This window comes from Myotis myotis, unplaced genomic scaffold (genome assembly GCF_014108235.1).
Source record: "Myotis myotis isolate mMyoMyo1 unplaced genomic scaffold, mMyoMyo1.p scaffold_m19_p_16, whole genome shotgun sequence".
NCBI lineage: Eukaryota > Metazoa > Chordata > Mammalia > Chiroptera > Vespertilionidae > Myotis > Myotis myotis.
This window is the reverse complement of record NW_023416320.1, coordinates 28,840,927-28,868,875: the sequence shown is the minus strand read 5'-3', so window position 1 is coordinate 28,868,875 and position 27,949 is coordinate 28,840,927. Positions and strand designations below refer to the sequence as shown.

At 39.4% G+C, this 27,949-nt stretch overlaps 1 protein-coding gene and 1 long non-coding RNA gene across 2 annotated transcripts; both read left to right on the top strand.

Moving 5' to 3' along the window:
• Positions 1–166: 166 nt before the first annotated feature.
• Positions 167–27,949, top strand: BPNT2 (3'(2'), 5'-bisphosphate nucleotidase 2). The gene is made up of 5 exons (XM_036338285.1): positions 167–786; positions 12,060–12,222; positions 13,728–13,823; positions 20,331–20,492; positions 22,015–27,949. The coding sequence occupies exons 1-5, from the start codon at positions 400–402 to the stop codon at positions 22,284–22,286; spliced, it is 1,080 nt and encodes a 359-aa protein (XP_036194178.1). The 5' UTR covers positions 167–399; the 3' UTR covers positions 22,287–27,949.
• LOC118670861 lies at positions 795–2,502 on the top strand. The gene is made up of 2 exons (XR_004972484.1): positions 795–1,283; positions 1,780–2,502. It is a non-coding gene; the product is annotated as an uncharacterized LOC118670861 (long non-coding RNA).

Below are 27,949 nucleotides of genomic sequence, written 5' to 3'. Positions count from 1 at the left end.
GCGATTTGCAAGCCCACACCCTGCGCCCTCCCAAAGAAAGGAGTCAGCCGGTCCAACACCTCGGGGAGCAGAAGCACGTAGCCAGCCGGCCCGCCCCGCCCCCAGCTCGCCCCGCCCCTTACTCTCGCCCCGCCCCTTGGCGTAACCCGGATACACACCCACGCTACCCTTTCACCTCCCGGCAGTTGGCGAACGTGGATGTGAGACCCGGCTGCACCGTCCTGGCGAGTGGGGCACGCGGGCCGGCCAAGGTGCGCCCGGCGGCGCGGCTCAGCCTTTCCCGGGAAGGAGCGATGGGGCGCGCGGGCGCCGGGGAGCGGGCGCCGGTGTAGAGCGCGCGGGGCCCGGCCCGGGAGGGAGCGCGGCGGCTGCGCGGGGAGGCCCGTGAAGGCCGGCGCCATGGCCCCCATGGGCATCCGCCTGTCCCCCCTGGGGGTGGCCGTGTTCTGCTTGCTGGGGCTCGGCGTGCTCTACCACCTCTACTCGGGCTTCCTGGCCGGCCGCTTCAGCCTCTTCGGCCTGGGCGGCGAGCCCGCGGGCGGCCCGGCGGGGCCCGTGGCCGCGGCCGACGGCGGCACCGTGGACCTGCGCGAGATGCTGGCCGTGTCGGTGCTGGCCGCCGTCCGCGGGGGCGACGAGGTGCGGCGCGTTCGCGAAAGCAACGTCCTGCACGAGAAGTCCAAGGGGAAGACGCGCGAGGGGGCCGACGACAAGATGACCAGCGGGGACGTGCTGTCCAACCGCAAGATGTTCTACCTGCTCAAGACCGCCTTCCCCAACGTGCAGGTGGGTGGGTGCCGCGAGCGCCGGGCGCGGGGGGCCGGGAGCGTGGGAGCCCGGGAGCCCGGGAACGGGCCCCAGCACGTAGGCTCCTGCCCAACAGCCCCAGATCGGGGGCTCTCGCTCCCATTGCACAGATGGGGATGGAGATGGACACCCTGGACTGGAGGTGCTCAAGGTCACACCGTTCCTGGGAGAGCTGGGGGATGGCAGGCCGTCTAAGGGCCCAGGCCCCCTGGCCCCTTCCCGAGTGCGTGTGTGTGTGCGTGGCCGGCATCGTGCCTGGGATCCGGAGCTTTCACATCAAAGGGCTGAGCTTCCCTTCACGGCCTGCCTCGGGCTCCTCTGTGAAATGAAAGGGCTTGCACTAGAACCCCCAGTGAAATGAAAGGGCTTGCACCAGAAGCCCCAAGGTCCTCCAGCCACCCCTGATTTCATTGCTGGAAAGATGGTGACTGGATTAAGACACGTTTTCTGGCCGACCTACCAGGAACCAACGGAAGGTCAGCAACCGTGGAGGAGGTGCCATGGCGCGGCCCCAGTGGAATGGCTACTTGGTTGTAGTGTCATCAGGACCCTCTGAATGGCACATATTCTGAGGGCCCTTCAGGGAACTTTTGGGCAGTATATTTATTTCTCAGCAACTTCATTTCAGCTGTCTATTCCCTTATTTACGCCAGAAAATAAGAATTGAAGAGCATTTGCTTTTTTCTTTGGGTCGATTCCTGGTAAGGAATCTTTCTGGGAAGGCATTGCTGTATTAGGGAAATTCAGACGTTTTTGGCTACTGGGAAGAAAAATTGTTTCTGGTGGAATGTAGTTAATTAGATCAACAATGAAATCTAACCCGGCGCTTCTTTGGGAGAGTTAGGAGAGTGTTGTCATTGTAGAATTACATAGCATGTGTGACCCTTGCTCTGGTCTGTCTTATTATTTCTGTGGTTTTCTTTTTTCCTCTTTCTGTCTTCTTACCTTTTCTTAATTTTTTTTTTTTTGCAGCAAGTAACATTGGCTTTCATCATGAGTTGCAGATGTAATTCACACAAGAATTCTCAAACACAATGCACAACATTTTCAATTTTTCTTTGGCCCTACCCTGCTTTATCACAGTTTATACTTGCCTGTGTTTGCATCTCTCTGGTTCCCTAGAGTTGGTAGAAGAAACAGGAGTTTCAGAGAAGTTGACATAGTTGTAACAGTAGCAATAGTAACAATTTATTGAGTATATTCTAGGTGCCCAGATACTGGCCACACAGGACTTCATTTGATCCTCACAGCGACTTCAGAAGTAAATTTCATTTATGCCCACTTTACAGATGGGAAATCTGAAGCTCATGGCACTTTACTGCACAGTTTATATCATCAATCTAACTTCATTTTAGCTAGATCTTTAGGAGGCTACTTGAAACAACTTATAGTGTGGTTTCCTAGAGAAACAAAATTGTACAAGCTTAAAAGCAATAATAGTGGAATATGGTAAGCAGAGTTGAACTTTTTTAAGGTAAAGATAAAAATATTCTTAAATATTGAAAACATAAATCAGTTTGTGCATGTGTGTTCACATGCCAACTCCACCCCACTCCACTTCTGCCAAAGCTTTTGTCTTGGGTAACTTCCACAGGATTCTGAGTTTGCTTTCTCACTTATTAGCAAACACTAACAGCTGCCAAGGGTAGAGAGCTGCCTTTTATTAAACACTGAAGCTAAACTTTCGGAATTGTAGATGTTGAAGTCTCCTTGTCTTCTTGGGATTGTTTGAATGTTTGCATATAGTCTTTAGTGTTCATTTTGGGTGGTGATTGGTGGAATAGAGGAGGTTATGTTCATTTCCCGTGGTTCTCAATCTTCTGGCCCTTTAAATACAGTTCCTCATGTTGTGACCCAACCATAAAATTATTTTCATTGCTACTTCATAACTGTAATGTTGCTTCTGTTATGAATCGTAATGTAAATATCTGATATGACCCCTGTGAAAGGGTCGTTCGACCGCCAAAGGGGCCGTGACCCACAGGTTGAGAACCGCTGATTATACAATGCCAAAATAGGATAGTGTCATGTTGAGCTATCTCCTTTTGTCGCTGTGTTGTTAGACTAGAGGCCAAATGTTGTAGCCATCTAAGTAGGGACTCAGCCATGGATTCTTTTCTTTCTTCACTCCCTTCCCCCAACATGCAGAAGTACAGTCTTAAATGCCTGGTTGTTTTTGAAGCCTCACCTGCAATATTTTGATAAGGAACTTAAATCAAATCCCACTCAGTTTATTTTCTTATGGAAAATCAGCATCAAGAAGCCCGTGCAAATGGAAAGAGGTCTCTTTTCTCCCACGACTTTCCTAGAGTAAGATGCTTGAGCTTTCCAATATATTTTAAACATCTATGCTTTGTTCTCATACCTTTTCTAAAATTACTTTATTTTTATTGATTTTGGAAAGGGAGAGAGAGATAGAAACATCAATGATGAGAGAGAATCACTGATTGGCTGACTTCTGCACACCCCTCCACTGGGGATTGAGCCCACAACCTTGGCATGTGCCCTGGACCAGAATCAAATCTGGGACCCTTCAGTCCACCGGCCAACGGCTCTAGTCACTGAGCCAAACTGGCTAGGGTGAGCTTTCCTAATAAAGTTCACCCCTCAGAAAAAACAATATAGCATGTCACTCTGGAGCAAGCATGTCAAACTCACAGCCCGTGGGCCGCATGCCTTGTTTATTTGGCCCATGTTAGCCTTTTGAGTTTGACATGCTTGCTCTAGAGCAGGGGTCCTCAAACTTTTTAAACAGGGGGCCAGTTCACTGTCCCTCAGACCGTTGGAGGGCCGGACTATAGTTTAAAAAAAAACTATGAACAAATTCCTATGCACACTGCACATATCTTATTTTGAAGTAAAAAACCAAAACGGGAACAAATACAATATTTGTGTTTGTATGTGGCCTGCGGGCCGTAGTTTGAGGACCCCTGCTCTAGAGCAACGATTTTCAACCTTTTTCATCTCATGACACACGTAAACTAATTACTAAAATTATGCAGCACACCAAAATGTATATTTTTTGCAGATCTAACAAAAAAATAGGTAAAATTTTGATTCATTCACACTGGACAACTATCGTTGTGCTGGCTGTTGTCTTTTTTTATTTGACAGCCTAAGGTAGTGGTCGGCAAACTGTGGCTCACGAGCCACATGCGGCTCTTTGGCCCCTTGAGTGTGGCCACGAAGTTTCAATCGTATTGTACGTGTGCGCCCGCACGTGGTATTTTGTGGAAGAGCCACACTCAAGGGGCCGCAGTTTGCCGATCACTGGCCTAAGAGAAAGGGAAAAGAAGTCAGTGCCCCTGACTAAAGAGGTATTTCATGTTTTAAAAATTCTTGTGGCACACCAGTGTGCCTCCTGCAGCACACCAGCTGAAAATCGTTGCTCTGGAGCACTAAACCGGGGACAATTTTGCCTCTGGGGGACATTTGGCAGTGCCTGGAGATTTTTGGTTCTCACAACTGGGGGTAGAATGCTATTGACATCCTGTAGGTAAAGGGTAAACAACCCACACTGCATAGAAAAGACCCCCATAACAAGGAATTACCTGGCCTAATTTTTCAACTTGTGCCCACATTGAGAAGCCCTACTCAAGTTTGTCCTAAGAAAACTAAAGTTTGGCCTAGGATACCTGGATTTCCTTTTATATTTAACTTTTTTCATGTTAGTGATCTTTGTTGAGCTCTCAGGGCAGCAGTTCTTAAACACATTGGCAGTGCTTGGTTTCACTGTGAAAATAATAAATGCAGCATTGGTATGACACAGCGTCTTGTGTATAATGATGAAAATGAAGGCTGAAGATTGCTGGAGTGGATTTGCAGAGAAACAGAACAGACAAATTTAGATTTATCTTTATGATTTAAAGTAAAGGGAATTCTTTTAAAAAAATATATTTTGTATTGATTTCATAAAGGAAGGGAGATGGAGAAAGAGAGATAAATAGAAACATCAATGATGGGAGAGAATCATTGATCGGCTGCCTCCCTCATGCCCCACACTGGGGATCGAGCGCTCAACCTGGGTATGTGCCCTATCTGGGAATTGAACCGTGACCTTCTGGTTCCTTGGTCGACACTCAGCCACTGAGCCACTCTGGCTGAGCTAAAGGGAATTCTTTATTTGAGGGGCTCCTGTCCTCATCTCGACTTGTTCAGAGTTTTGACAATGATTTAAGATAAAGCATGATATTCCAAGCTGGTAGGAGCAGCTTGTGTCCATGTCTTCCTGACCTCTAGAATAGTAGTTTAATTCTTTCAACAGGAGTACCCACTAGAAAAGTTGAGAAGTTCTAGTATAGTGCAAAGAACACATCTTGTCCAGTCTCCAGCCTAGGCCAATTATTAAACTTGTGTTACAGTTTCCTCACTTTTTTGAGGTAACTAGTAATCTATACTAATAGAAGGGTAATATGCTAATTAGGGCGGACATCTTCCAGACATCCATCTGGACAGAGCCACAGTGGCTGCGAGGCCCGGGGCTCACGGAAGCCATGGGCTCATGACAGCCATGGGCTCAGGCAGCCATGAGCCCTGGCAGCTGTGAGGCCCGGGACTCAGGCCTCGCAGCCGGCAGTGGCAGCAGCAGCAGGGTGATGGAGGCGGCGCCTTCCCCTGATCAGCCCAGTTGCCTCCCGCAGAGGGAGGCCAGACTGTGGTTAGGCCCACTCCCTGTGCTATCAGTAGGATATCCCCTGAGGGCTCCCGAACTGTGAGAGGGGGCAGGCCAGGATGAGGGACACCCCCCCCCCCCCCCCCCGTGCACTAATTTTCGTGTACCAGTACTCTAGTGTGATAATCAGTGCAGCAATAAACATTGCAGACAGAGAAAAAAAAATTCATTGGGATAGGCCCAATAGAGGATTTTACTGTAGTAAAATCAAGTAGCCTGATGAGCTTGAATCAGAAGCACATGGAAGAAAGGTAGGCAGGAGCTGAATCATATACCAAAATCAATGAAGTTTGGACCAGATCTTTAGTTCAATCCTAGAGTATAAAAGATTTACCTGACTCTTCTTGAAGTTTACAATGTGCCATACTTTGTTTTGGCTTTTGGCACTTGGAGTGGGTGAGACCAGTCAAGGAGACTTTTAAAATAGTCTGTGTGGGAGATGAGGACCAGAACCTGGGCAATGGGAAAGTTATACTTAGCTTGTTTCACTAGATGACATTTCTTTAGTCCTCAGTAACTGGCAAGCACTGAATTGAGTTTCTTATTGCCTCTATTTATTTACTTGACAAAAAACAGGAGGTGAGTACTATTACCTCCATTTTGCACATAAATTGAGACTTGGAGAGGCTAAATAATTTGCCAAAGGATATACAGCTAGAAAATAATCTTAGGTTCACAGAGATTCACTTCATGAACTGAGAATCATCTCAGGTCTGTCTGATTCTATAGATAAGGTACTCTAAGAGGTATAACTAAAGTGTACTCTTAAACTACAGTTTTGAATGGTTGTAAGGGCTCAGGGTAGACGCTTGAAGAATAGTAGAGGTGGTAGACCACTTAGGAGGCTTTTTCAAGTGAGAGATGATACATTTTGAATTGGAGTTATGATTGTAGAGAAGTTAGATGTGGAAGGATATGAGGAAATTTTTAGCGATGTGTCAAAAATGACTCATTTCTGGTTTTGCTCATGGTGAAAGGGAGTCAGGGATGTTAAGTACTAGAGGGCAGATTAAGTGTTATCTTAGACTTAAATTAGAGGTGCCTTGTATGTTCAGGGGAACATGTTGAGATAGTTAAATACATATGGGTCTGAAGCTCTTGATATTTCTGAATTAGAAATATAAATTTGTGAGTCATAAATGTGATATTGATTGAAACCAGCTGTGGACAGGATTGCTTAATGAAAGAATATTGCGTGAAAGGGAAAGATGAGTACCTACAACCAAGGATAACAAAGACTGAAAATAATCCTACATAATAAAAGCCTAATATGCTAAGTGTCTGGTCGTCTAGTTGTCCGTTCAACCAATTAAAGCTTAATATGCTAATGGTATGCTAAGCTCACTATGACATGCACTGACCACCAGGGGGCAGACAGTCAACTGGTCGACCAGTTGCTATGAGGTGCACTGATCACCAGGGGCAAACACTCCGACCAGTAGGTTAGCTTGCTGCTGGGGTCTGGCCAATCAGAACTGAGCGAGATAGGCTGGACATGCCCTGGAGCCTTCCTGCGGTCCCTCCCTGGCTGGCCAACCTCCTGCGTCGCTCCCCAGCCCTGATCGTGCCAGTGGGATCTCTCAGCCTGGTCTGCACCCTCTCGCAATCCGGAACCCCTCAGGGGATGTGGGAGAGCTGGGTTTGGCCTGATCCCGCTCAACACAGGAGCTGCCCCCTGGTGGTCTGTGCGTTCCCACAGGGGGAGCACTTCTCAGCTATAAGCCTGGCTCATGGCTGTCTAGCCGAGCGGTGATGGTGGGAGCCTCTCCAGCCTCCGCAGCAGTCAGACATCCCCTGAGGGCTCCCGGACCGTGAGAGGGCGCAGGCCAGACTGAGGGACCTCCCCCACCGGAGTGCATGAATTTCATGCACTGGGCCTCTAGTTACTTATTAGTAGCAGCCAACTTTTATTAAATCCTTACTCTGTGTTAAGCACTGTACTATTTGTTTTACCTTTTCTATTTCATTAAGTCATACAAAGAACACTGTAGGGAGATATATTTGTCATCCATTTTTAGCACTTGGTAACTGCAGCTCAGAAAGATTAGTTGACTAGTCTAGGTAAGTCACATTCCCAATGAATAGAGGAGCTGGAATTCTGATGATAAAACACATCCTATCCTATATAATAAAAGCCTAATATGCAAATCGACCGGACAGCGGAATGACCAGTGGAATGACCAATAGCTATGATGCACACTGACCACCAGGGGGCAGACACTCAAAGCAGGAGCTGTCCCCAGCCCCCAGGCCTCAGGCCAGTCAAGGTGGGTGCCAGTGGGGGCCCCAATCACCCCGCCAGTCGCCCCACAGCAGGAGGTGACCGGTGGTGGTGGTGGTGGCGGAGGAGTGGGGCCAGCCTGTGAGTGGGCTGGCATGATCCCTCCCTCCTCCCCTCCCCCCCATCACCCTGCTGGTCGCCCCAGAGAGGGAGGTGACTGGTGGCAGGGCCGGTGAGCAGGCCAGTTGCTCCACAGATCAGCCAGGTCTAGGGACCCTACCCATGCATCAATATCGTGCATCGGGCCTCTAGTACTCTTAATAATGGTTCTGAATGTAGGTCAGTGGTGAACTTTGTGAGAGTTTGCTTGGTGGCTCCATGGGGAAGGAAGCAAATTGAAGAAGATGGGAGATAGTGAGTAAAGACAAGTCTTTAAAGAAATTGTGCTCTAAGGAACTTGGCTAGGGTGTTATGTGGGACTAAGAGGAGGTTCTGTGAAGTTTTGTTTTGTTTTGTTTTGGTATGTTTGTTTTTAAGATGTGTCACTAGAGCCTGTTTAATTATTTATAGGGATATAGTTGAGAACTAGTAGTTTATAGAAAAAGGCTTCTGAAAAGGGAGGAGAATAAGATAGAGCAGTGTTTATCCATTTAGAAAATAGCTATTGAATTCCTACTGTGTCATAGGTACAGCTTGAGACAATACAAAAATTTTTTAAGATTTAATTATTTATGTAAATTTTACCTTTTTAAGGTATTAACCAAAAGCCTCTTTAACCCCAAAGTAACTGAATTGTCATGTAAGTAGCATTAATTGTGTTTTGGATTCTTGATTTCTTATTCAATTCCCTGTTAAGGACTGGGATGAGATAGGCAGTAGAGATGAGGGAGGGAGAGTAGATTGAGTAGAATGGTTGTGAAGAAATGAAACTTCATTAAGTGAAGGACAATGTTGTCAATCAAGAAGTATTTAGCACCTATTATTAAGGCAGTGGAGATGGGGCTACAGTAATGAAGGAACTGTCTTTGAACACACGGATCTTATGTTCTAGTACAGGGGTCCTCAAACTTTTTAAACAGGGGGGCCAGTTCACTGTCCCTCAGACCGTTGGAGGGCCAGACTATAGTTTTAAAAAAACTATGAACAAATTCCTATGCATACTGCACATATCTTATTTTGAAGTAAAAAAACAAAACGGAAACAAATACAATATTTGTATTTGTATGTGGCCCGTGGGCCGTAGTTTGAGGACCCCTGTTCTAGTAGGTCAAGATAGATAGTTAACATGGTAACAAGTAAGTGACTTGTACTGATAAGGGCTTTGAAGAAATAAAAGTAAGAACATGTGGGAAGAGTGATTGGGGATCATGCTTTGGCCATGGGTACTTGGGGAAGGCCACCCTGAGGCACTGTCATTTGAGCTGAGAGCTGAATGATAAGAAGCAGACCATCATGCAGAGATTTGGTAAAAGAGAATATGAGGAAAAGAGTGCAAGTACAAAGGCCTTGAGGCCAAGGGACAAGTAAGTCTGGGATGTAGTAAGTAAGAGTCCAAATAGAGAAAGGTTACAGATCATCCAGGCCTTGCCTTGTAGATGATTAGTCTGGATTTTGTCTCATGTGCAATGAGAAATTATTGGAAGGTTTTAAGTAGGGGGTAATAAAATCAGTCTCATTTAGGAAGATGGCAGATTGCTGGGTTGAGAAGGACAGCTCCATAAAAGCAGTGATTTTTGTCTCTTTTGTTCATTATTACAGTGGGGCCTTGACTTACGAGTGTCCCGACTAACAAGTTTTTCGAGATACGAGCCGTCTCTCGGCCGATTTTTTGCTTTGAGTTGCGAGCTAAAATTCGGGTTACGAGCCAGCTTCAGATACCCCACCGTTAGTTCGCGCAGTGAACGTCACAGTGAACGCCACAACATCAGCCCAGCATCACGTGTCTCACTTGTTCACTTTATGATTTGACATACAAGTAATTTGAGTTACGAGCTCCGTCATGGAACGAATTAAACTCGTAAGTCAAGGCCCCACTGTATATCCCAGTACTCAAAACAGTTTAGCTTGTGTAGTCATTAAATAGTGGATGAATGAATGAATGAATCCGAGAATACACTGTAGGAGGTAAGAGCAATCAAAGGCTATTCTAGGAATCCAAATATGGGATAGATGGGGGTTTAAACCAGAATTTTTTTAGTATACTGTACATGGTTTATTGTGTGGTTTTTGTATGGTGATACAAAATACTGTAGAGTGATGTTTGTGAGATGGCAGGAATTCTCTACTGACATTCCCTCACAGAACATAGATTTTGGCGGTTACTCATGAACAAGAGTACCTTTCTGGGAGTCTGAGAGTCCAGCAGAAAACTTACAGCACACCACTGATGCAAAAAAAAGAAAAGAAAACCCACAGCAAGAATAGATGCATTAATGTTTTTGCTAATCTTCGGTACATTTATTTCTAGGTAATTTATTTCTGTTGTTAGTGTAAATGGTTTTCTTTATGTTAAATATTTTTAATATTTCTTGCTAGTATATAACAATACAGTTAGTTGATTGATAATGATTCACCTTGTATCTAGCAACTTAAATTTGTTCTATAATATTGCCACAAATTTTTTTGAATTTTTTCAGTAATCAGATATCAATTACATATTTTGCTGCTTCTTTTCTAATCCTTGTCCTCTCCCATGCCCTCACCCTTCGTTAGCTTTCTATAATGGCTAGGACTCTCTGCACATTACTAATAGTGGTTGTGATGGAGGACAACTGACTGTGTCCTTCCTGCAGGGTCCTTCAGCATCTGGCTTCCATTACTGTCTGACCTCAGACCTCATCTTTAGCTCCTTTCTTAGCTCACTTGCTCTAGCCGTGCTTGCCTCCTTGCCGTACTCTGAATGTACCAGGCACACGCTCACCTCAGGCTGTTGCATTTTTTATTCCATGCGCTGGAGTATGTGCCCTTTACATACTTGCTAGGCTCACTTCCTTTAGATTTTCACTCTAATGCCACTTTTTCAGTGTTGCCTTTCTTAGCTACTTTGTCTTTTAAAAACAAACTAACAACATCATTGCAGCATATTTTACGTATCATATAATTTGCTCATTTCAAATGTCCAATTCAGTAGTTCTTGGTGATGTCCAATTCAGTAGTTCTTGGTGAATAGGCCAAATTGTGCAACCATTGTGATTAATCAGTTTTAGAAAAATTTCATCACTCTAAAAATATCCCTGTGCCCATTTACTGCTACCTGTTCTACCCTCTGCCCCAGGCAACCACTAATCTATCTCCATAGATCTGCCTGTTCTAGACATTTCACATAAATGGAATCATCCAGTATTTAGTCTCTTCTGTCTTATTTTTCATTTAGTATAATGTTTTAGGGTTTATCCATGCTATGGTATGAATCAGGACCTCGTTTCTTTTTATGGCTGAATAATGTTCTATGGTATGGATGTACCATATTTTGCTCATCCATTCATCTGTTGATGGACATTTGGTAGTTTCCATTTTGGGGCCATAATGAATAATCCTAGCCACCCTATCTTAAAGAACAATCCTTTTCTACTCTTCTACACACACTTCCTGTTTTTCCCTATTTTATTTTCTCTAGCATACCACATGCCTTATTTATTTATTTTGTATATTGTTTATCTCCTTCAATAGAATGTAAGCTCCACAACGACAGACTTTTGTCTCATATGGATCAACATGATGCATGTCTGGTATATAGTAAGAATCAGTAAACATTTGCTAAACCGACAAAGGAAAAAGTGGATGAATTGGATGTTTACTGTACACTGTATTAAAAATATTTTATGATTTATGTGGCTTGGAGTTTCAGGAATATTACTATTTTTAACCTCTTCGATGGCAATTTAGGATACATCAGGGTACTTTCCAGAGATTGCTGATAGCTGTGGGTTTTCACCCTGTGACTTTGCTCATATACTGTTAGTGTTATAAACACTCTGTAGTAATGGCGTCTAGGCATGGCATCACATTCAGCATAAACACACTGATCTACTCTGGAAAGGGCGCTTGTCAGAAAGCACAGTATCCGCCTGTTTCTTTGAGACTCTGTATTTCTCTATATTTGGAGTCTTTGCCTTTCTTTGACAACAAGGTAAGTTTGAATATTGGATTGGAAAGTACTTGAAGACAAAATATTGTTGTAATTTCTCTTACAATATAGTTTCATTTTGTAATGAAATGTCTTGAAATAAAAAAAATATTGATTTACCTACTTTAAATTTATGTGATTTTTATCTGAAAGGTTTTTCTCTTTTGTGCTTTCCTAGTTAGTGATTTTTTTCTTACTCTAAAAAATGTTTACCTTACCTCTTTTTGATGCAGATAAATACAGAAGAACATGTGGATGCAACCGATCAGGAGGTTATCTTATGGGATCGTAAAATTCCTGAGGACATCCTGAAGGAAATAGCCACCCCCAAGGAGGTACCAGCAGAAAGCGTTACTGTCTGGATCGACCCACTTGATGCTACACAGGAGTATACGGGTAATTTTAAAATTAAAATTGATCTCAAACTTTAGATTGTTAGATGTCAGAAAGTCAGAATGTGAGCAGGTGTTATGTACATGGTAGTAGATATTTTTCCAATCTCAGACAGCTTTTCCATTAGATTTTAAGACAGAGAGCTGGATTAATGCAGTGTCATATAACCCATTTGCACTGGATCTGTTATTCTCAATGCCTCCCCCCCCAACCAATTTATGTCATACTCTTTTTTTATATAAATGTATATATTATTATTTTTTAAAAATTAATTTCAGAGAGGAAGAGAGAGGGAGAGAGATAGAAACATCAGTGATGAGAGGGAATCATTGATTGGCTGCCTCCTGCACACCCCCCATTGGAGATTGATTCTGCAACCCAGACATGTGTCCTGACTGGGAATTGAACTGTGACCTCCTAAATCAAAGGTTGATGCTGAACCATTGAGCTACACTGGCTTATTGGTGATGTGGCTCATTGTGTCACTGATTCTTCAGTGAAGGGGAGTTTTATCAGTTACAACAAATGGTTCCTATTTGGCACTTACTTATTGAGGTGCTTGCTTATATATTGAGTTATGTGTTATTTAGATATTTATTTATGTAGTCAGAATACAATATTTACCTGTGATAGTGGGAATTTTGATTTTATTGCATATACCTCTACTGTTAAAATTCCAAATAGTGAACCCTAGTCATCCAGAGAGCAAATAATTAGCAAAATAGAATTACCACCCTACCCCTGTTTTCATTCTTTTTACCTAGTGTTAGTTCAGATTTCATTTCTATGGATCCTTTCCTATGCCTTGCTTCTTACAGAGGTATCTAATGCTTGCCTTTTCTCTGTTCTCTTGGTACATATGTTAAAGTTGGTTGCTTCTACATTTCTCTTCCTTCTAGGTGGTAAGTTCTCTGAATGTGGGGGCTTCTGCTTTGTCACCTTGATATTCTAGAGCTTAAGCACTGAACTTGACCCTTAATAGACACTCAATAAGTAACTATTTCGAGAACAGGGAGAATACACTCTATTGTATATCTAATAATAACTGAAATTATAAAACAATATTGTGCATAAAATGTTTTTCTGAAACTGAGATTGGCCTGATCATATAATAGTGATAATATGTTGTGAGCTCATCCCTTGTGCAGAGATGGTTATTTTTTAAATTTAATACTAAAATTATTTTTAATTTTAGTATTTAAAGGTGAGTACTTAATTAATGTCTGTACTTTACAGATGAGGAAACTGAATTTAAATAATATGCTCAAAGAAATACAGCTAATAAAATGGTAATCTGGGGGAATAACCCAGGTAATTTGCTTATAAAACCAAAACTCAACTACTTCCTTAAACTGGCTCTTACTTCTAGACTCTTTGAGGGATTGTTGACTGTGAAAGACATTTTATAAAATGTACATACATTTTTAATGAAGTAAATTATAACATTCTATCCTGAATTTATATGCTACTTTAACAATTGTGTTTGTTTGTTTGTTTATTTCTTACAGAGGATCTTCGAAAGTATGTCACTACTATGGTTTGTGTGGCTGTATATGGTAAACCTGTCCTAGGAGTAATACATAAGCCTTTTTCTGAATATACAGGTAAGAAATATGTTAGAGCAAGAGTTAATGTTATTATATCATTTGTCTATAACAATGGTTCTCAACCTTCCTAATGCTGCGACCCTTTAATACAGTTCCTCATGTTGTGGTGACCCCCAACCATAAATTATTTTCGTTGCTACTTCATAACTGTAATTTTGCTACTGTTATGAATCGTAATGTAAATATCTGATATGCAGAATGTATTTTCATTGTTACAAATTGAACATAATTAAAGCATAGTGATTAATCACAAAAACAATATGTAATTACATATGTGTTTTCCGATGGTCTTAGGTGACCCCTGTGAAAGGGTCATTCGACCCCCAAACGGTTCGAGACTTACAGGTTGAGAACCGCTGGTCTATAGTATTTACCATCCTGTCAGAATCTCAACTGTAGCTCAGTAATTATTAGAGTCAATCCCCTCCCCTACCGCACCCCTTCACTGGCTACAGTAAGGATTTTATTGTTGGTCCTCAGAATACATGACAAAGCAGGGCTGTCTAAACTTTCTTTAGCGTATAGACAATGTGTAATGAAGATGAGAGATTCTTAGTGCATTGAGGAAGACAGCTATATGGATGCCCCAGTAGCTGAGGTCCAGGGCTCTTACACGTTGGATTTTGTGTGGATTCTGAGATCCACCCTGAAGTGGTCTTAACAAAATCTGTTGTCATATCAGGAAATGAGCTTGATCCTGTGGTGGTTAAGGGCATATTATGGTGCTTAAGGGCATTGCCAACCTCAACACATAAAAAGTGGATGGTGTCACTGTGAAAATCTCAATAGCAGTACTAATACACTTAATATAGTATGTGAGTGAGGGATACAATTACTATTAGTATTCCCACTTAGAGATGAGAAAAATGAGACTGAGAAAATTGATACATTCCTCAAGCTCATCCAGCTAAATTAGAGGAGGAATTAACCCAGGAATTTTGTGCAAATCAGTATAGCACATCACTTTTATAATTATAATTCCATGAATACTAACATTTGTATAGTATTTAGTAGTTTGTAGTATACTTAAAGCTATCTCAGTTCAACTTTTTGATAACTGTGATAAGGAAAAACGTTATTGTCATTTATAGATGGAAAAGGGGCTTACCAACTCTTACAATGAAAACCATACATTTATAAATGTTACTATAAGAGCTAACTACTCTTTTTGAATATCTCACATTTGTTTAGTATTTTCAGTTTATAAAATGTATTGACATAAAATCACTTCAGCCTTAAAATAACTCTGGAAAGAGTGTAAAATAGGAATTATAGTGACAGAGATGTTTTTAATAAAAAAGAAAATAGGTATATTAAAGTTTAGGACAGGGCTTAAGTCTTTGAAGCCCTCATTCTTTTGACAGTGTCCCTTATTGCCTCTTCTATAGCAGGATTTCCTTTAGCTGCATATAAAGTAAATCTGATTACAGTGGTTAAACAAATACAAGCTTTATTTTCTCACCTAATAAGACAGCCAAAGAGTAGGGATTGTTTAGTGGCTTTATAATGCTGTTAAGCTGACTTTTCTGTTTTTGCTTTTTTCTTAGAAGATGGCTTTTTATTTTATACTCGAAGTTTGGTGCTTCCAGTTTCCATGGGTCTATGGTAGGCAGGAAAAAAGAGGAAAGAAGATACACAAAAGATCTATTCTAGCCATTCTTTGTATTAACTTGGCCCTCTCCTTCATCTCATTGGCCCGATGTCACATGGCACCCTTAGCTACTAGCTGAGCCTGCTACTTCAAAGAGAATTAGAACTGTAATAAAGGGAATGCAGAGGAAATTGATGTCAGATAAGCAAATAGATTCACATTCTTTGGGCCCTAGATTCCACATCTGTTCATTTTAGGGGGAAAAACTGGGATAGGAAACTGCCCATTGAAAAAAAAATCTTTATTTTATAAAAATATATATTTCTCCCCATAGGCTTATCTAACGCCTTAGAATAAAAAAGCCAAAAATCTCTAACTTAAAGGAATAAGTTGTATTCCAAAAAACTCTTTGTAAATTACTAATGAAATGCCCTGTTCTTCTGTGATACAGCTTTCTTGCCCAGCATACTGGAACATAAGGTGCTTGCTAGTCAGCAGATACCCAGAATAATCCATAGTCCTTAATTAGGTGTAGGTTGATCTACTATTCCTGGATCAAAGGTTTGTTTGGTGTGCCTAATTCTTGGATGGTTATTTTCAGATCTAGACTGTATATTGATGTTTGCAGAAAACCAACTGTCAAATAGTGTGTTTACCAGAATTTAGCAACACGACTATAATAAATGGGAGGTAGATATTATTGGCGGCAGTTTTTTCAAAGCTGACGAAAATTCTTACCAGATTTAATTAGAATTAATTCATTGAATTTGAAATTCTTAGAAGCAAGAGATACTTGAGTAGTATTTTAATAAAGTAATGTATAAATGTATAAGTGTAGTATATCCATGCGGTGAAAATTGTAGCTATTAAAAATAAGTTGTAGCCCCGGCCAGTGTGGCTCAGTTCAATTCCTGATCAGAGCACATGTTATTTTTGTTGGACTTTTTAAAAGCATATCTTACAGAGAGAATAAACACATTCTGTAAGCTGTTATTTTACCTTTTCACCATTACCTCATCATCATCAATCATTAGTATTTAAGTACCTACTGTGTTTTTTAAGGTGATTGAAATAATTTTGTTCATAGAAATGTTATGACAATGTATGGAATTTATGTAACATGAAATATATTTTTAAAAATACTAAATTAGTAATTTTTATCTAAAATTATTCTGGTATGCCCTAGCTTGTTTGCTCAGCAGATAAGAGTGTTGGCCTGTGAACCGAAAGGTCCCAGGTCCGATTCCAGTCAAGGGCACATACCTCGGTTGCAGGCTCCTCCCCGGCGGGGGCCTTGGTCAGGGCATGTGCGGGAGGCAACCAATCGATGTGTTTCTCCCACATCAGTATTTCTGTTTGTCTTTCCCTCTCTCTTCCATTCTCTCTAAAATAAGTGGGAAAATATCCCCAGGTGAGGATTAAAGAATAAATACATAAAATAATTCTGGTACTATATACTGAGATAATGCTATCTTAATTCTCTTACACAATACTGACCTCTAGAGATACAGCATTGTAAATTCACTTCTTAGTAAAATCATATTTTTGGATCATTTAAAAAAAAATTAGAGGCTTTTTATTTTTTTCTTCTCTGTCTTTTAAAATTTTTTCTTTTTAAAAAATTTTATTAAGAATAATTTCAAATATAAAATTGTAACAAATTTTTATATACAGTAGTCTCCTCTTATTGCAGTTTTATTTTCTGTAGTTCAGTTACCTGAGATCAACCACGGTCTAAAAATATTAAATGGAGAGTTCCAGAAATAAACAATTCATAAATTTTAAATTGCTCTCCCTTCTGGGTAGTGTGATGAACTCTCATGTTGTCCTGCTCTGTCCCACCCAGGATATGAGTCATATTAAACTTTTCACATAATAATTTTATGATCTACTAAAAATGAAAATGGGATTTTCTAACTTTTTTTCTACATATAATAGCTAGAATTTTTCTGTAAGGGAAATTTCTCCACCAACTGAAGTTATTAATTTGTCTTGAAATATTGTTCTTACAAGATAAGCGTATAACTCTTTTCCTAAACCAGTTCAATTAAGGAGTTAGGGTGGAACTACCTGCAGTGAGAACAAATGTTATTTTCAGGTGGGGGAAAGAGCAGGCTTTCTCCATTTTTTTATATATACTTAGGATTTCATGGATTTTTATATATTCAGTGTGGTTCAGACTAGAATTACTGTTTCTTAGGTTAAATTTGTTTGTTTACACCTTAATATTATACGGTTCCTTTCTTTAGGAATTATCTGTTGGTTCTCTCCTGTGAGCAACAATTAAGTCAGCTTATTTTAGCCTTCTTCTTGTCCACCCACCATTCATATCTTTTTTTTATGTTTATCTTTCTACACTATTATTTAACTCTTCAGATCGAAATGGTATCTTTTGAGCCTCCCCAAGCAACTCTGAGATAACATTTACATATCTTTATTCTTCCATCTTTTTCTTATCTTTGGTTTCCTCTTAAATTCATTAAATTTATTGATTGCACCCTTTTTTCTTGGATAATGTAGACATTGTTGAACTGCTGTGGTATTTGTGTGGGCACATGTTGATTCTTGTTGGCAAAAAGGCTGATAATTGATTTTCTTTCCCTTGGAAGGGGCTTGGTCTTTTTTGCCTGGAATGCCAAAGAGCTTTATCTTTGAAGTCTAATAATAGAGCAATGCTCTATCTCTGATTCAGATTTGGCATTCTGGTCAGATGTCTACATAGTATGTCTCTCAATGTGGACAATTAGGTCTTTTATTTCAGGAACATTTTCTTGAATCATAATTTTAAAGATTAGTTCTCTTTCATTATTTTGTTTTTCTTTCTCAGGGACTCCTAATGTATATTTGTCTTCTTTCACTGACTTCTATATCTGTCAGTTTCTCGTTCCTTTTATTTGTTTAATTTTTTTGCTTGTCTCATTGCTTGCTATGCTTTTGGACAAGTCAGTTGTCCTTTGTGTATTCTGATTTAGTGTGGAGTCTTTAGTGATTTTGTCTTTTATTTTTCTTGTGTTATGAGTTCCCATTTTATGTCTTTCTATTGTTTGTTCATCTTTTCTTGAGTTTTTGTTTGTTCCATAGCAAACAAAAACATTTTTAAAATGTTTTTATTGATTTTTTTAGAGAGAAAAGAAGGGAGAAGAATAGAGAGATAGAAACATTGTTGAGAGAGAAACATCAATTGGCTGCCTCCTGCATGCTCCCTACTGGGGATCCAGCCCCCAACCCAGGCATGTGCCCTGACTGGGGATCAAATCAGTGACCTCTTGGTTCATGGGTTGATGCTCAACCATTGAGCCACCCCAGCCAGGCTCTTTTTTAATGTTGTTGCTTATTTATTTTTAATAATGTTGGAATGCTGTATTATAGTTTTTCTCTGCTTTGTATAAATTTTCAAGTAGCCTGAAATGTTTTAATCTTTATTCTCTGTTTTCTAATATTTTTCAATGGACATTGTGGTTTTACATTTTTTTCATATTTGGCCAGCTACTGTGGAATCATTTGGAGGCTGGCAAATCTCAGTTCAGGAGCTCTTTTCTGTTAGCATGAGGAAGGCATTATCTTTATTGTCAGGCATCTTTTGTTTTCTTCTTTCTTGTTCGATCCCATCTTGTTTCAACCCCTTCCTTCTCGTTAGTTTTATTTGCTGTCTTCCAAATTATCTCTCTTTTCAAGAGAGATCCTAAAATATGTTGTACAGCATCACTTTTGGTTTCATATCTTCTCTAAGCCTCTTCTCACTGCTCTATTACCAAGTTTCAGGACTTTTTCCTTCTGGGAATAAATCCTGGCTGACTTTCTGTCACCACTGAGGTCCTCTGACCTCTTGGTACTTTGTGAAACTCCTGCCATGTTCCCCACACGGGTCAGTTGCAGCTCTGATTCAGCTATCTCCAGTATTTATTCCCCTTATTATGAATTTGGGTTGATAGCTATCCTCTCTCTGCTACCTATAGGCATTGATTAAGGGAGTTTGTATTTACTCTCCTTGTTGCTATGTGGGGTTTTTAGAAAGAAGTGTGAGAAGAGTCCAGGAGACTGTCATCATCCTTGGGGAACTCAGAAACCCAGACTCTCTTAATTTTTTTGATTTTTCTTTTTCTGCAGCCAGGAATATGTAGTAATGCAGCTGCTTTCATTGCTAGCCCTGGTCGAACTATATTTTATATCATAGTGAGTGACCAATAGAACAACAATCTAATTGGGATAATTCTGAGTAAGTTTTGTTTTCTTGTATAGTTTGGTAGACAGTGAAGAACACTTCTAAACCAAGAAAAACATTTCAAGCCATCTCTGGAGTCTCCCCTTTTTCTTAAAATCTTCTGTTCTTTTTTGAAATCTAGTACCTTTTTTATACTGTTTGATAAAGCAGATACGTAAACCTAACTCACCTCTTTAATAATTTTAAAATTTAAATTATCCAGGGTAATTAGTTGTGCTTATGTCATAGGTTGTCAGGGGTTGGGTTCTCCAGGAATAAGACTTTGAGAGAGAGGTTGGCATGCAGAATGTTCACTAGGGGCGGCTTGGGCTTACATTTGCGAAGGGAGGAAGGGAGCTGCCTTAGATGCAAGGAGCAGTTGAGTTGCAGTGCAATCCAGTGAAGAAGTCTCAGCTGCCACCCCACAGGGAGCGCTGGAGCTTAGGAATTCTTAAACCAAGTGTGTGTTGTTATCTCTGGCTGGGCAGGATTATATGACCTTTTTTAGCTTTGTCTTAATACATGCCTATTTTAATGTAAAAAATAATAATAAACATAGTACTCTGTCCTCAGGAAAAAAAATAAAGCTTCTGTTTTAGAAAAAAATATAAGTAACTCTGTGGAAGAGAATTTTTTTCAGTCTCTCTTGGTACTTTGAATTGAGGAGTTTAAAACTCCAGTGCTATTAATTGATATTATATTTGCTTTTCAGCTTGGGCAATGGTAGATGGTGGGTCGAATGTGAAAGCCCGCTCTTCCTACAATGAGAAGACCCCAAGGATTGTTGTATCTCGCTCCCATTCAGGAATGGTCAAACAGGTTGCTCTTCAGACTTTTGGAAACCAGACTACAATTATCCCGGCTGGTGGTGCTGGTATGTTTCTGTTCCCCTTTGCTGCCTGTAAAGGGTTCCCAGCATGGTCCAGGCTATGTCCAGAGAAAGATTTGGTTGCCACATGCTTGGGAAGAAAATGCGAGTAGACAGTGTACTTTCAAGACAGTCGTAGTCTCCTGCTTGGTTATTTCTAGGGTGGGATTTCAGTCGTACATGCTTCATTGATAGAGACATATCTCCCAATAGGAACACAATTTCACAATAGTGATTTCTGTTCCTCAAGTAACAAAAGCATCTTCCTGTCAGTGATGTACTGTAATGGTTGTTTTATGTATGATCTGATTTCAAAATAGTTCTCCTATTAGTTTAACTCGGGGAGAGGAGAAGAAAAGATCCAAGTACATTATGATGCTTCATGTGGTAGAAGGATGCCAGAAATGATCATAAGTGTTGTTACAATGGCTAATCTCTGGATCATTTTTAACAGCACTGAACTCTTTAGCTTGCATGTCTGGGATGAGCCAGAGTCTGGGGCCCACCCAGCTAGCTTAATACATATTCCTCACTATTATCTGTACTATAGGTGAGGGGTCAACTGACTTTTTCTGGAAGGTAGTACATATTTTAGGCCCTGTGAGCTGCATATGGTCTATATTGCATGCTGGTTTTTGTTTTGTTTTTTTAAACTACCCTTTCAAAATATAAAAATCACTTATAGCTTGAGGTATATATAAAAATAGGCCATTGCCTGGATTTGGCGCATAGGCCATTTGCCCACCCTTGTTTTAAATACTGTTTAGTATAATGAAAGTCTTTTAATTCAAATAAATAGCAAATAATTGTCAGAAACATTTGTGTTTGAAAACCTTTTCAACACAGTACTAAAGGGGAAATAATGCTTATTACCTTCTAAGCTTGTAGTTTTAGTTTGTTAGTTATATATTTCTGCTTTTCTTGATATGGCTTTATTCTTTTCTTACAGGCTCTCTCTTAGGTTGGTTAAGAAAGGTAATAGCCAAATACTCAGTAGGAATGGGATAAACCAGGTTCTAGGCCCAGTTTCTTCTACAGTTGTCTTGTTATTTTATTTTTAAACTGCCTCATTACAAAGAGGGCATAAGATAGTAGTGTTATTTTGTATTCTCCTCTTCCAAATTTAGCCTTCCTAGGTATTTAGGTGAAACCTATGGGTGTTTAGTTTGAGCATAATATTCCATAGAAAATGATATGTACTGAATGTATTATTTCATAGAAATCAACCACAAAGTAGGTGTACATTTAAAAATTTTAGACATATATTTGATTATACTTGAGAATAACTTAGGTTACTTTGCAGTATATTTTTTATTCATTTGGGTTTAGTGTCTATACTGTTACTTTGTTAAAAAACAAAACAAAACCCAAACACCTATTTTGAAATAATTTTAGACTTGGCAGTTGCAAAGGTAGTACAGAGAGCTCCTGCACACCCTGTGCTGTTGTTTTTCACAGTTTGCTCAAAAAAGTAAGCTACTTTTCTTAAATCTTTCCAACAGTAACCTAAATTCTGTTTATCTTTTAGGTTATAAAGTTTTAGCCCTCTTGGATGTGCCTGATAAGAATCAAGAAAAAGCTGATGTATACATTCATGTGACATACATCAAAAAGTGGGATATATGTGCTGGCAATGCTATCTTAAAAGCCCTCGGGGGACATATGACTACCCTGAGTGGTGAAGAAATCAGTTACACTGGTTCTGACGGCATTGACGGTGGGCTCCTGGCTAGCATCCGAATGAACCACCAAGCTCTGGTCAAAAAACTCCCGGATCTAGAGAAGACGGGACATAAATAAGCAAAGTTGATTATAGATGACAGCTCTTCCATTTGGAGGCTTCAAATGATCGGTGGAGACTATGCATGGTGAAGGCCATCCCGAACTTTTTAAAGTATTTATGAAGCATCAGAGACTTATTTTCCCTGTAATAGGATACAAGATCAGGGGAGATGGGTTGCTTCATGTCTCAAGTATTGTCTTTATTTTTGAGACTATTTTCGTACAGTTGTCATACACAAGGCGTGCAGGTGTGTGTGTGTGTGTGTGTGTGTGTGTGTGTGTCTGTCTGTGTGCGCGCGTGTGAATTAAAATCTGTAGCTGAGTCTTCATTGTTATGAGTCACCATTTTCACACGACATCATGAATCTTCACTGTTAGTACTTTCATGTAAAATTGGGCTGAAGAAAGGATTGATTTCCTATAGATGTTTAATACTACCTTTTCCTTATATCTCATTAAAAAAAAAAGTATGTTGGGATTTTTACCCTTAATTCAGATGGAAAGCACAAGAAGCCACGTGTTCATTAATATGCAACAAATGTCCTATTTATCTGTTCCGGAATATTTCTTATGGGTTAAATAGAATAAGCTTAAATTGTTTTTTTTCTTTGAAATTTTAACAACAGGTTCACCAGCAGGTAGAGAATATAGATACGTGGTGGTTGCTTGTAACTTTGTGTGTGTGCTTTGTTTCTACAAAGAAAAATGTGTTTGTACCCAGGGGTTCAGCTTTCCTGGCGTCTTGCTGTTGATTCTCATTTGCCCTGTAGACAGTGCATGATTTCATTCATTCCCTCTTGACTACCATTTTAGTCTTTTATGTGTAAGGTTTGGATTAAGATTTCAGGGATAGCATTAGCATTTTAGTATATTTTTTCATTAGGGACAAAATATGCTATAAGGCACTACAAAAATGTAAACAATTCTATTAATTGAAAGTTATTTGACACTATATGAATTGAGCTAGCTTTCATTATTTTCAAAAGCTTTGTTTAAGTACTTTTAAAAAAATTTGACAGGTTTGTATATAGAGATTCTTTCATTGAGAATGAGTTATGGTTGCTCTTACCATTAATAAATGGATCTAAACTTACCAAACTCTCAAAGTAGTAAATTTTGAGATATTTTGTGGTTTTCCTTCAGATTAAAATAATGAAGGTTGATGTTAATATTTGAAGCATTATTTTTCTATTCAGCATGAGAAATCTGGTTGGAAGAGAGGTTGTGGCATATTCACTGTATCGCTAATTGGAACCTTGCTTTGTGAAATATCATTGGGATGTCTGATTTCTCTCATTGTGATGTCTGAAAACTTCATATATGCAAACAATACCATTATTTCACATGACTTTGCTGTCCTTGTGTTCCATAACACACTGATCAAGAGAGGGATTTCTCATGATTTCTTCCCTCCCTCCCTCCTCCTTCCCTCCCTTTTTCTTTCTTTCTTCCTTCCTCTTTTATAACCTTAAAGCAACCTTCCATTTATTTCCTATCTTGGAGATAAAATTGACCAGAGTGGACATCCTCACTTGTGGAATGTGCATACAATTTCAGGTTTGGTTATTACATTGTCCAAAGCGCTAATTCCTCATTAGGAAATTGAATTTAGTATGTTGCACGTTTCAACCCAATCTCTAGCAACTGGTCACGAATCTGGGCCTCAGTAGATAGGTTTTTGTTCAGTGTAAATTTATTCAAGAATTTTTGTAGTTGGAATACTTGATATTTAAATAGGACTTAGGAATGCTGAACAAAATATTGAAGATCTCATATTTTTACTTAGTAGCTGTGAGATGAATCCTTTTTTCTCAGGAGAGCTGGCAAAGGCATATGCTATTTCCAGAGTATCATGGTATAAAAGCATCTGTGTCATTGTAATTTGTCATACTTAGGGAAATAAGACTAGCATAGTAGAAATGGAATTGGAGTTTGTTTTTCCACAATATTATGTGGAAACTTTCTGATTTAATGGAAATAGTTAATATTAGCAAGCATGATTGCTTGGTTTTAATTTTATTTTTAATTACATTAATCTGCGTGTAGATAATGACTATGAAGGACTTGTGTGCAAAAATTAAGATATTGACTCAAATGTATTATTTTTATAATTTGTTGGCTACAGTCTAGTTACTAATGATTTTTAAGTGCTTTTACTGAAAGTTTGTTTAATTTTGTTGTGTCTAAAAGTCAGTATACATTACAGAACTAATATTGATAAAGAACAGTATTGATATTTATGTGAGACAATAGTATGCCAGAACGTACCAAACACCTTCATGAGTGAGTCACGTAATATCTTCCAGGATTATATAAATTATTTCTAAAATGTAGCAAAAACTAGAGTTTACTTTTAGTGATATTCACTTCCCCATCTCCTGGTCTTCCCTGTCCCTCATTGCTCTTATTTAGAAGATAATTTTCCCTTAAAATTGAGTTTCACACATCACAGTCAGTAAGAAGCAGTGGCATTAATAACCTCAGTAGCCATCAGCTGTCCTTCCTCTGCCTCTTCATTCCTACCTCATCCCCTCTCTCCCTAGCCCCTTAATGTTCTTTTGTTTCTGCTCTTCTTTCTTAACCAATATACTCTTCCCAAACCTCATCAAGGAGTTCTTTCATAGACCTATTTCTCTCAAGATTAACTGCTGAAATCTTACAGTAGAACTGAGACTCCAGTAAAGATTCCAGTGAGAGATCTATCCTGGTGAAATCCTAGCTGACCATTACTTTTCAGACTCCTGATAAAGCAAAGGAAAATCACCTTAAAATCACAGCTTTATGCTGTCAAATCTAATCCATGCTTCAGTTTTCACAAAGCAAACCTTCCAACCAATCCTTCAAAGAATGAATATGCAGGAAATAAAAGTTTGGGTATATACTAGTAAGCCTGTTTGAGAAAACTTGCTTTTTCTATTAGTTTTCATACTTGAATCCTTATTTCAGTTGAGATTACAAGGGCCTACAAGATAGATCATCTATGTCCTTGGTATTCAATTGTCCCTCTCTCCCAAGTTTTAGTTTTTATTAATATTAAAATGAATTGCTTAAAGCTGTATAATGAAATGAAATAAGCATTTTGATTTAGTGTTTAAGTAACAATTGTGCAAACTTCCAGTTTGCTGGGTGCTCCCTTTCAAGATTGTGTAAACTGGGGCAGAGGAAGTGGGGGAGGGGAGGTGGTAGGAAACTGTTGGTGAGAGGAAGGATACTCAGGGAAGGGTAGCAGGGGGAGGATGTAAAGCAAACATCTGCTCTGACCCCTGTGATCAGGAACTCTGCCCTTGCCTCAGGCCCTTGTCTCAGATGTTTAGTTCAAATATTGGGTTTCACTCAGGCTTTCAAGGGGACACCATCCCTGGTGGCCCAAGCATAAAAGAAAGCAGGAGTGCCAACCTGTTCCTCAGAAAAGAAAATACCCATCTTGCCTCTCCTGGATAACACCTTGAATGGCCTTATGGATAACATTCTAGCAAGTTAAACACAGGAAACTGGATTATCCTAACTTAAGCTCCTTACCTTGGTTATGTGCTGTTTGCCCCTGGATCGAAACAATGATTTTTCATTTTAGATCTTGGTTGAATTTCAGACATATTTAATTATTTTTAGTGTGTGCCTATAAAAAGTCTGTCTTGTAACTGTTTCATGAAATAAACCTAATCTATGGTTTCATTTTATCCTAAAAAAAAAGTTGTGCCTTAACAATAGGGCATTGTATGTTAATAAGGGAAAACAATCTTTTTAACAGATGGGGAAAATAGGAACCTTTTGCCATTAAAATTTAAGTTATTTTCATGTTTTTAATATTAGAGTTGGGGAAAACTCATTAAAATTACTTTTGCTTAATCTAGCATTTACAACTAAAGTACCTTTTTATAACTGGCGCCTATCTTGATGTATAATAGATTTGAAATGATGCTTTATCCTTTGGTTTTTAGTTTCAGTTACTGTAAGGCCAGGATAGATTACATTCTTTTAAATTTTTACTGTTAACTCATTTTAGTGTGCTATTGTATCTGTTCTAGTCCTGAGTCACTTTGGTTAAAAAAAATATTTATTCTTTGTGCCACATCAGTAATTTATTACTATTAAAAAATATGTTGTGTTACATACCAGAACAGTTCCTAGGTAGAGGGGTGTTCTGGTTACCAGTTACTATGAGGGCAAGAAGAATTAAACTTTCTACTTCAAAAGGAGGTTTTGGTTTTATGAGATGCTGGTTTTGTAAGTTGTTGATTATTTCCTTAAAGCCTCGCAGCTGTTTGCGTTACAATTTTCCATTGGTAAATGCTGACAGGAAAGCTTTTTCTTTTGTTTAATAATTTTTAAAGTTTGATGGTGAGTTAGTTCTGTGAGAAAATGAGACAGTTTTCCTTTGAGATAATATAAGCCAAACTTTCAGAAGTTAAGGATGATGAATAATTAAAACATCTTGTTATATATTGTGTTTGTAAGGGTTCCCAAAGTGTTATAAGGTAATTTGTGTAATTGCAGATGCTGATGTTTGATTATTATAATGTTCCGTTAAAATTCTCTTTGAGGTATATGTTACACGCATAGTAAATTATTATTCAAGAAAGATCCTGTATTTTTTTAAATAGGAAATATAGCATACCAAGTCATCATTAGATCAGGTAGCCTACAAAGACTTCATCTTTCCCTGAAATGAAGCCCTCTTCTTCATTTATGTTGAGTTAAGGAGGGAATGTTTATGGAATTTAATTTATGTGCAAAATATGGACTTCAATTTCCATCTACCCTGATGTCCACCGTTGGCAGTAGTCAAAGCTAGCTTTACAGTCTAATGGGAGAAACCATAATGAACCGGTGCTGCCGTTGTTTTTTTCCCATTTGATGGTGTTACTAAAGCTACTAAATACATACACATACATATACAAGGGGTTGAGTTTACACTAAAACTATGAAATGGCAGTCTATGTCCCTGCCTCTTCAAACTTTTTTTTTTTTATCCTCACTTTCTGTCAATCTCTTGTTGATAAGAGTGGTTAAAAATATACTTTTGAATACCCTTCCCCTCACACATTTAAAGCTGCAGAGGAACTAGACCACTTCCTGTTGCCAAGACATGCATAGGCACCAGTTTTCTGTACTTGGCATGCTGTACCCTGCCTCACCCACACCACCAAATTTAAGGGCAGGGGTCCCAATTTCAGACGTTAATCTCTACAAGGAAGTAAAACTATCCCCCTCCCTGTTTTTAGAGCAGTTTTTTTGTTTGTTTTATTTTTGTTGTTATTGTTCCTCATAATACTAATTTGTACATGTGCTGTTGTAAACTTTTAAAAACAGGGATTATAAATTTTGGTGAATTTTCTGTTTCCACTTCAACCCCGACAGCTGGCCCAATGTCTTGAACAAATTAGGTGCTTACTGTATGCTGAGCTAAATTGAATAAAGGGTTACGACTAGCATTAGCATTTCTTATGCCTCAGTTGTGTACTAGTAAGCTGGTTGCTTGTTTTGTTTCCTCTGCAGATATTTATGATTATAACCCCACACACTAAGTTATTTTTTAAAGTTGTGCTTCAGTTACTACCCCTTGGCCAATTAGCTCTAGAAAATGTGATTGCCTCCAATGAAATGATTATTCCAAACTCTGCCCCTGGATATACATTGCCAAACAAATTTTAATTTTCCAAATAAATTGGTCATGTCTGATA

What these genes read in the sequence shown, in the direction of transcription:
- BPNT2 (XM_036338285.1), top strand. Translation starts at nt 400, where the DNA reads ATGGCCCCCATGGGCATCCGCCTGTCCCCCCTGGGGGTGGCCGTGTTC. An exon ending in CCGCCTTCCCCAACGTGCAG is followed by an intron (nt 787 to 12,059) that starts GTGGGTGGGTGC and finishes TTTTTGATGCAG; the next exon opens with ATAAATACAGAAGAACATGT. An exon ending in TGCTACACAGGAGTATACGG is followed by an intron (nt 12,223 to 13,727) that starts GTAATTTTAAAA and finishes TATTTCTTACAG; the next exon opens with AGGATCTTCGAAAGTATGTC.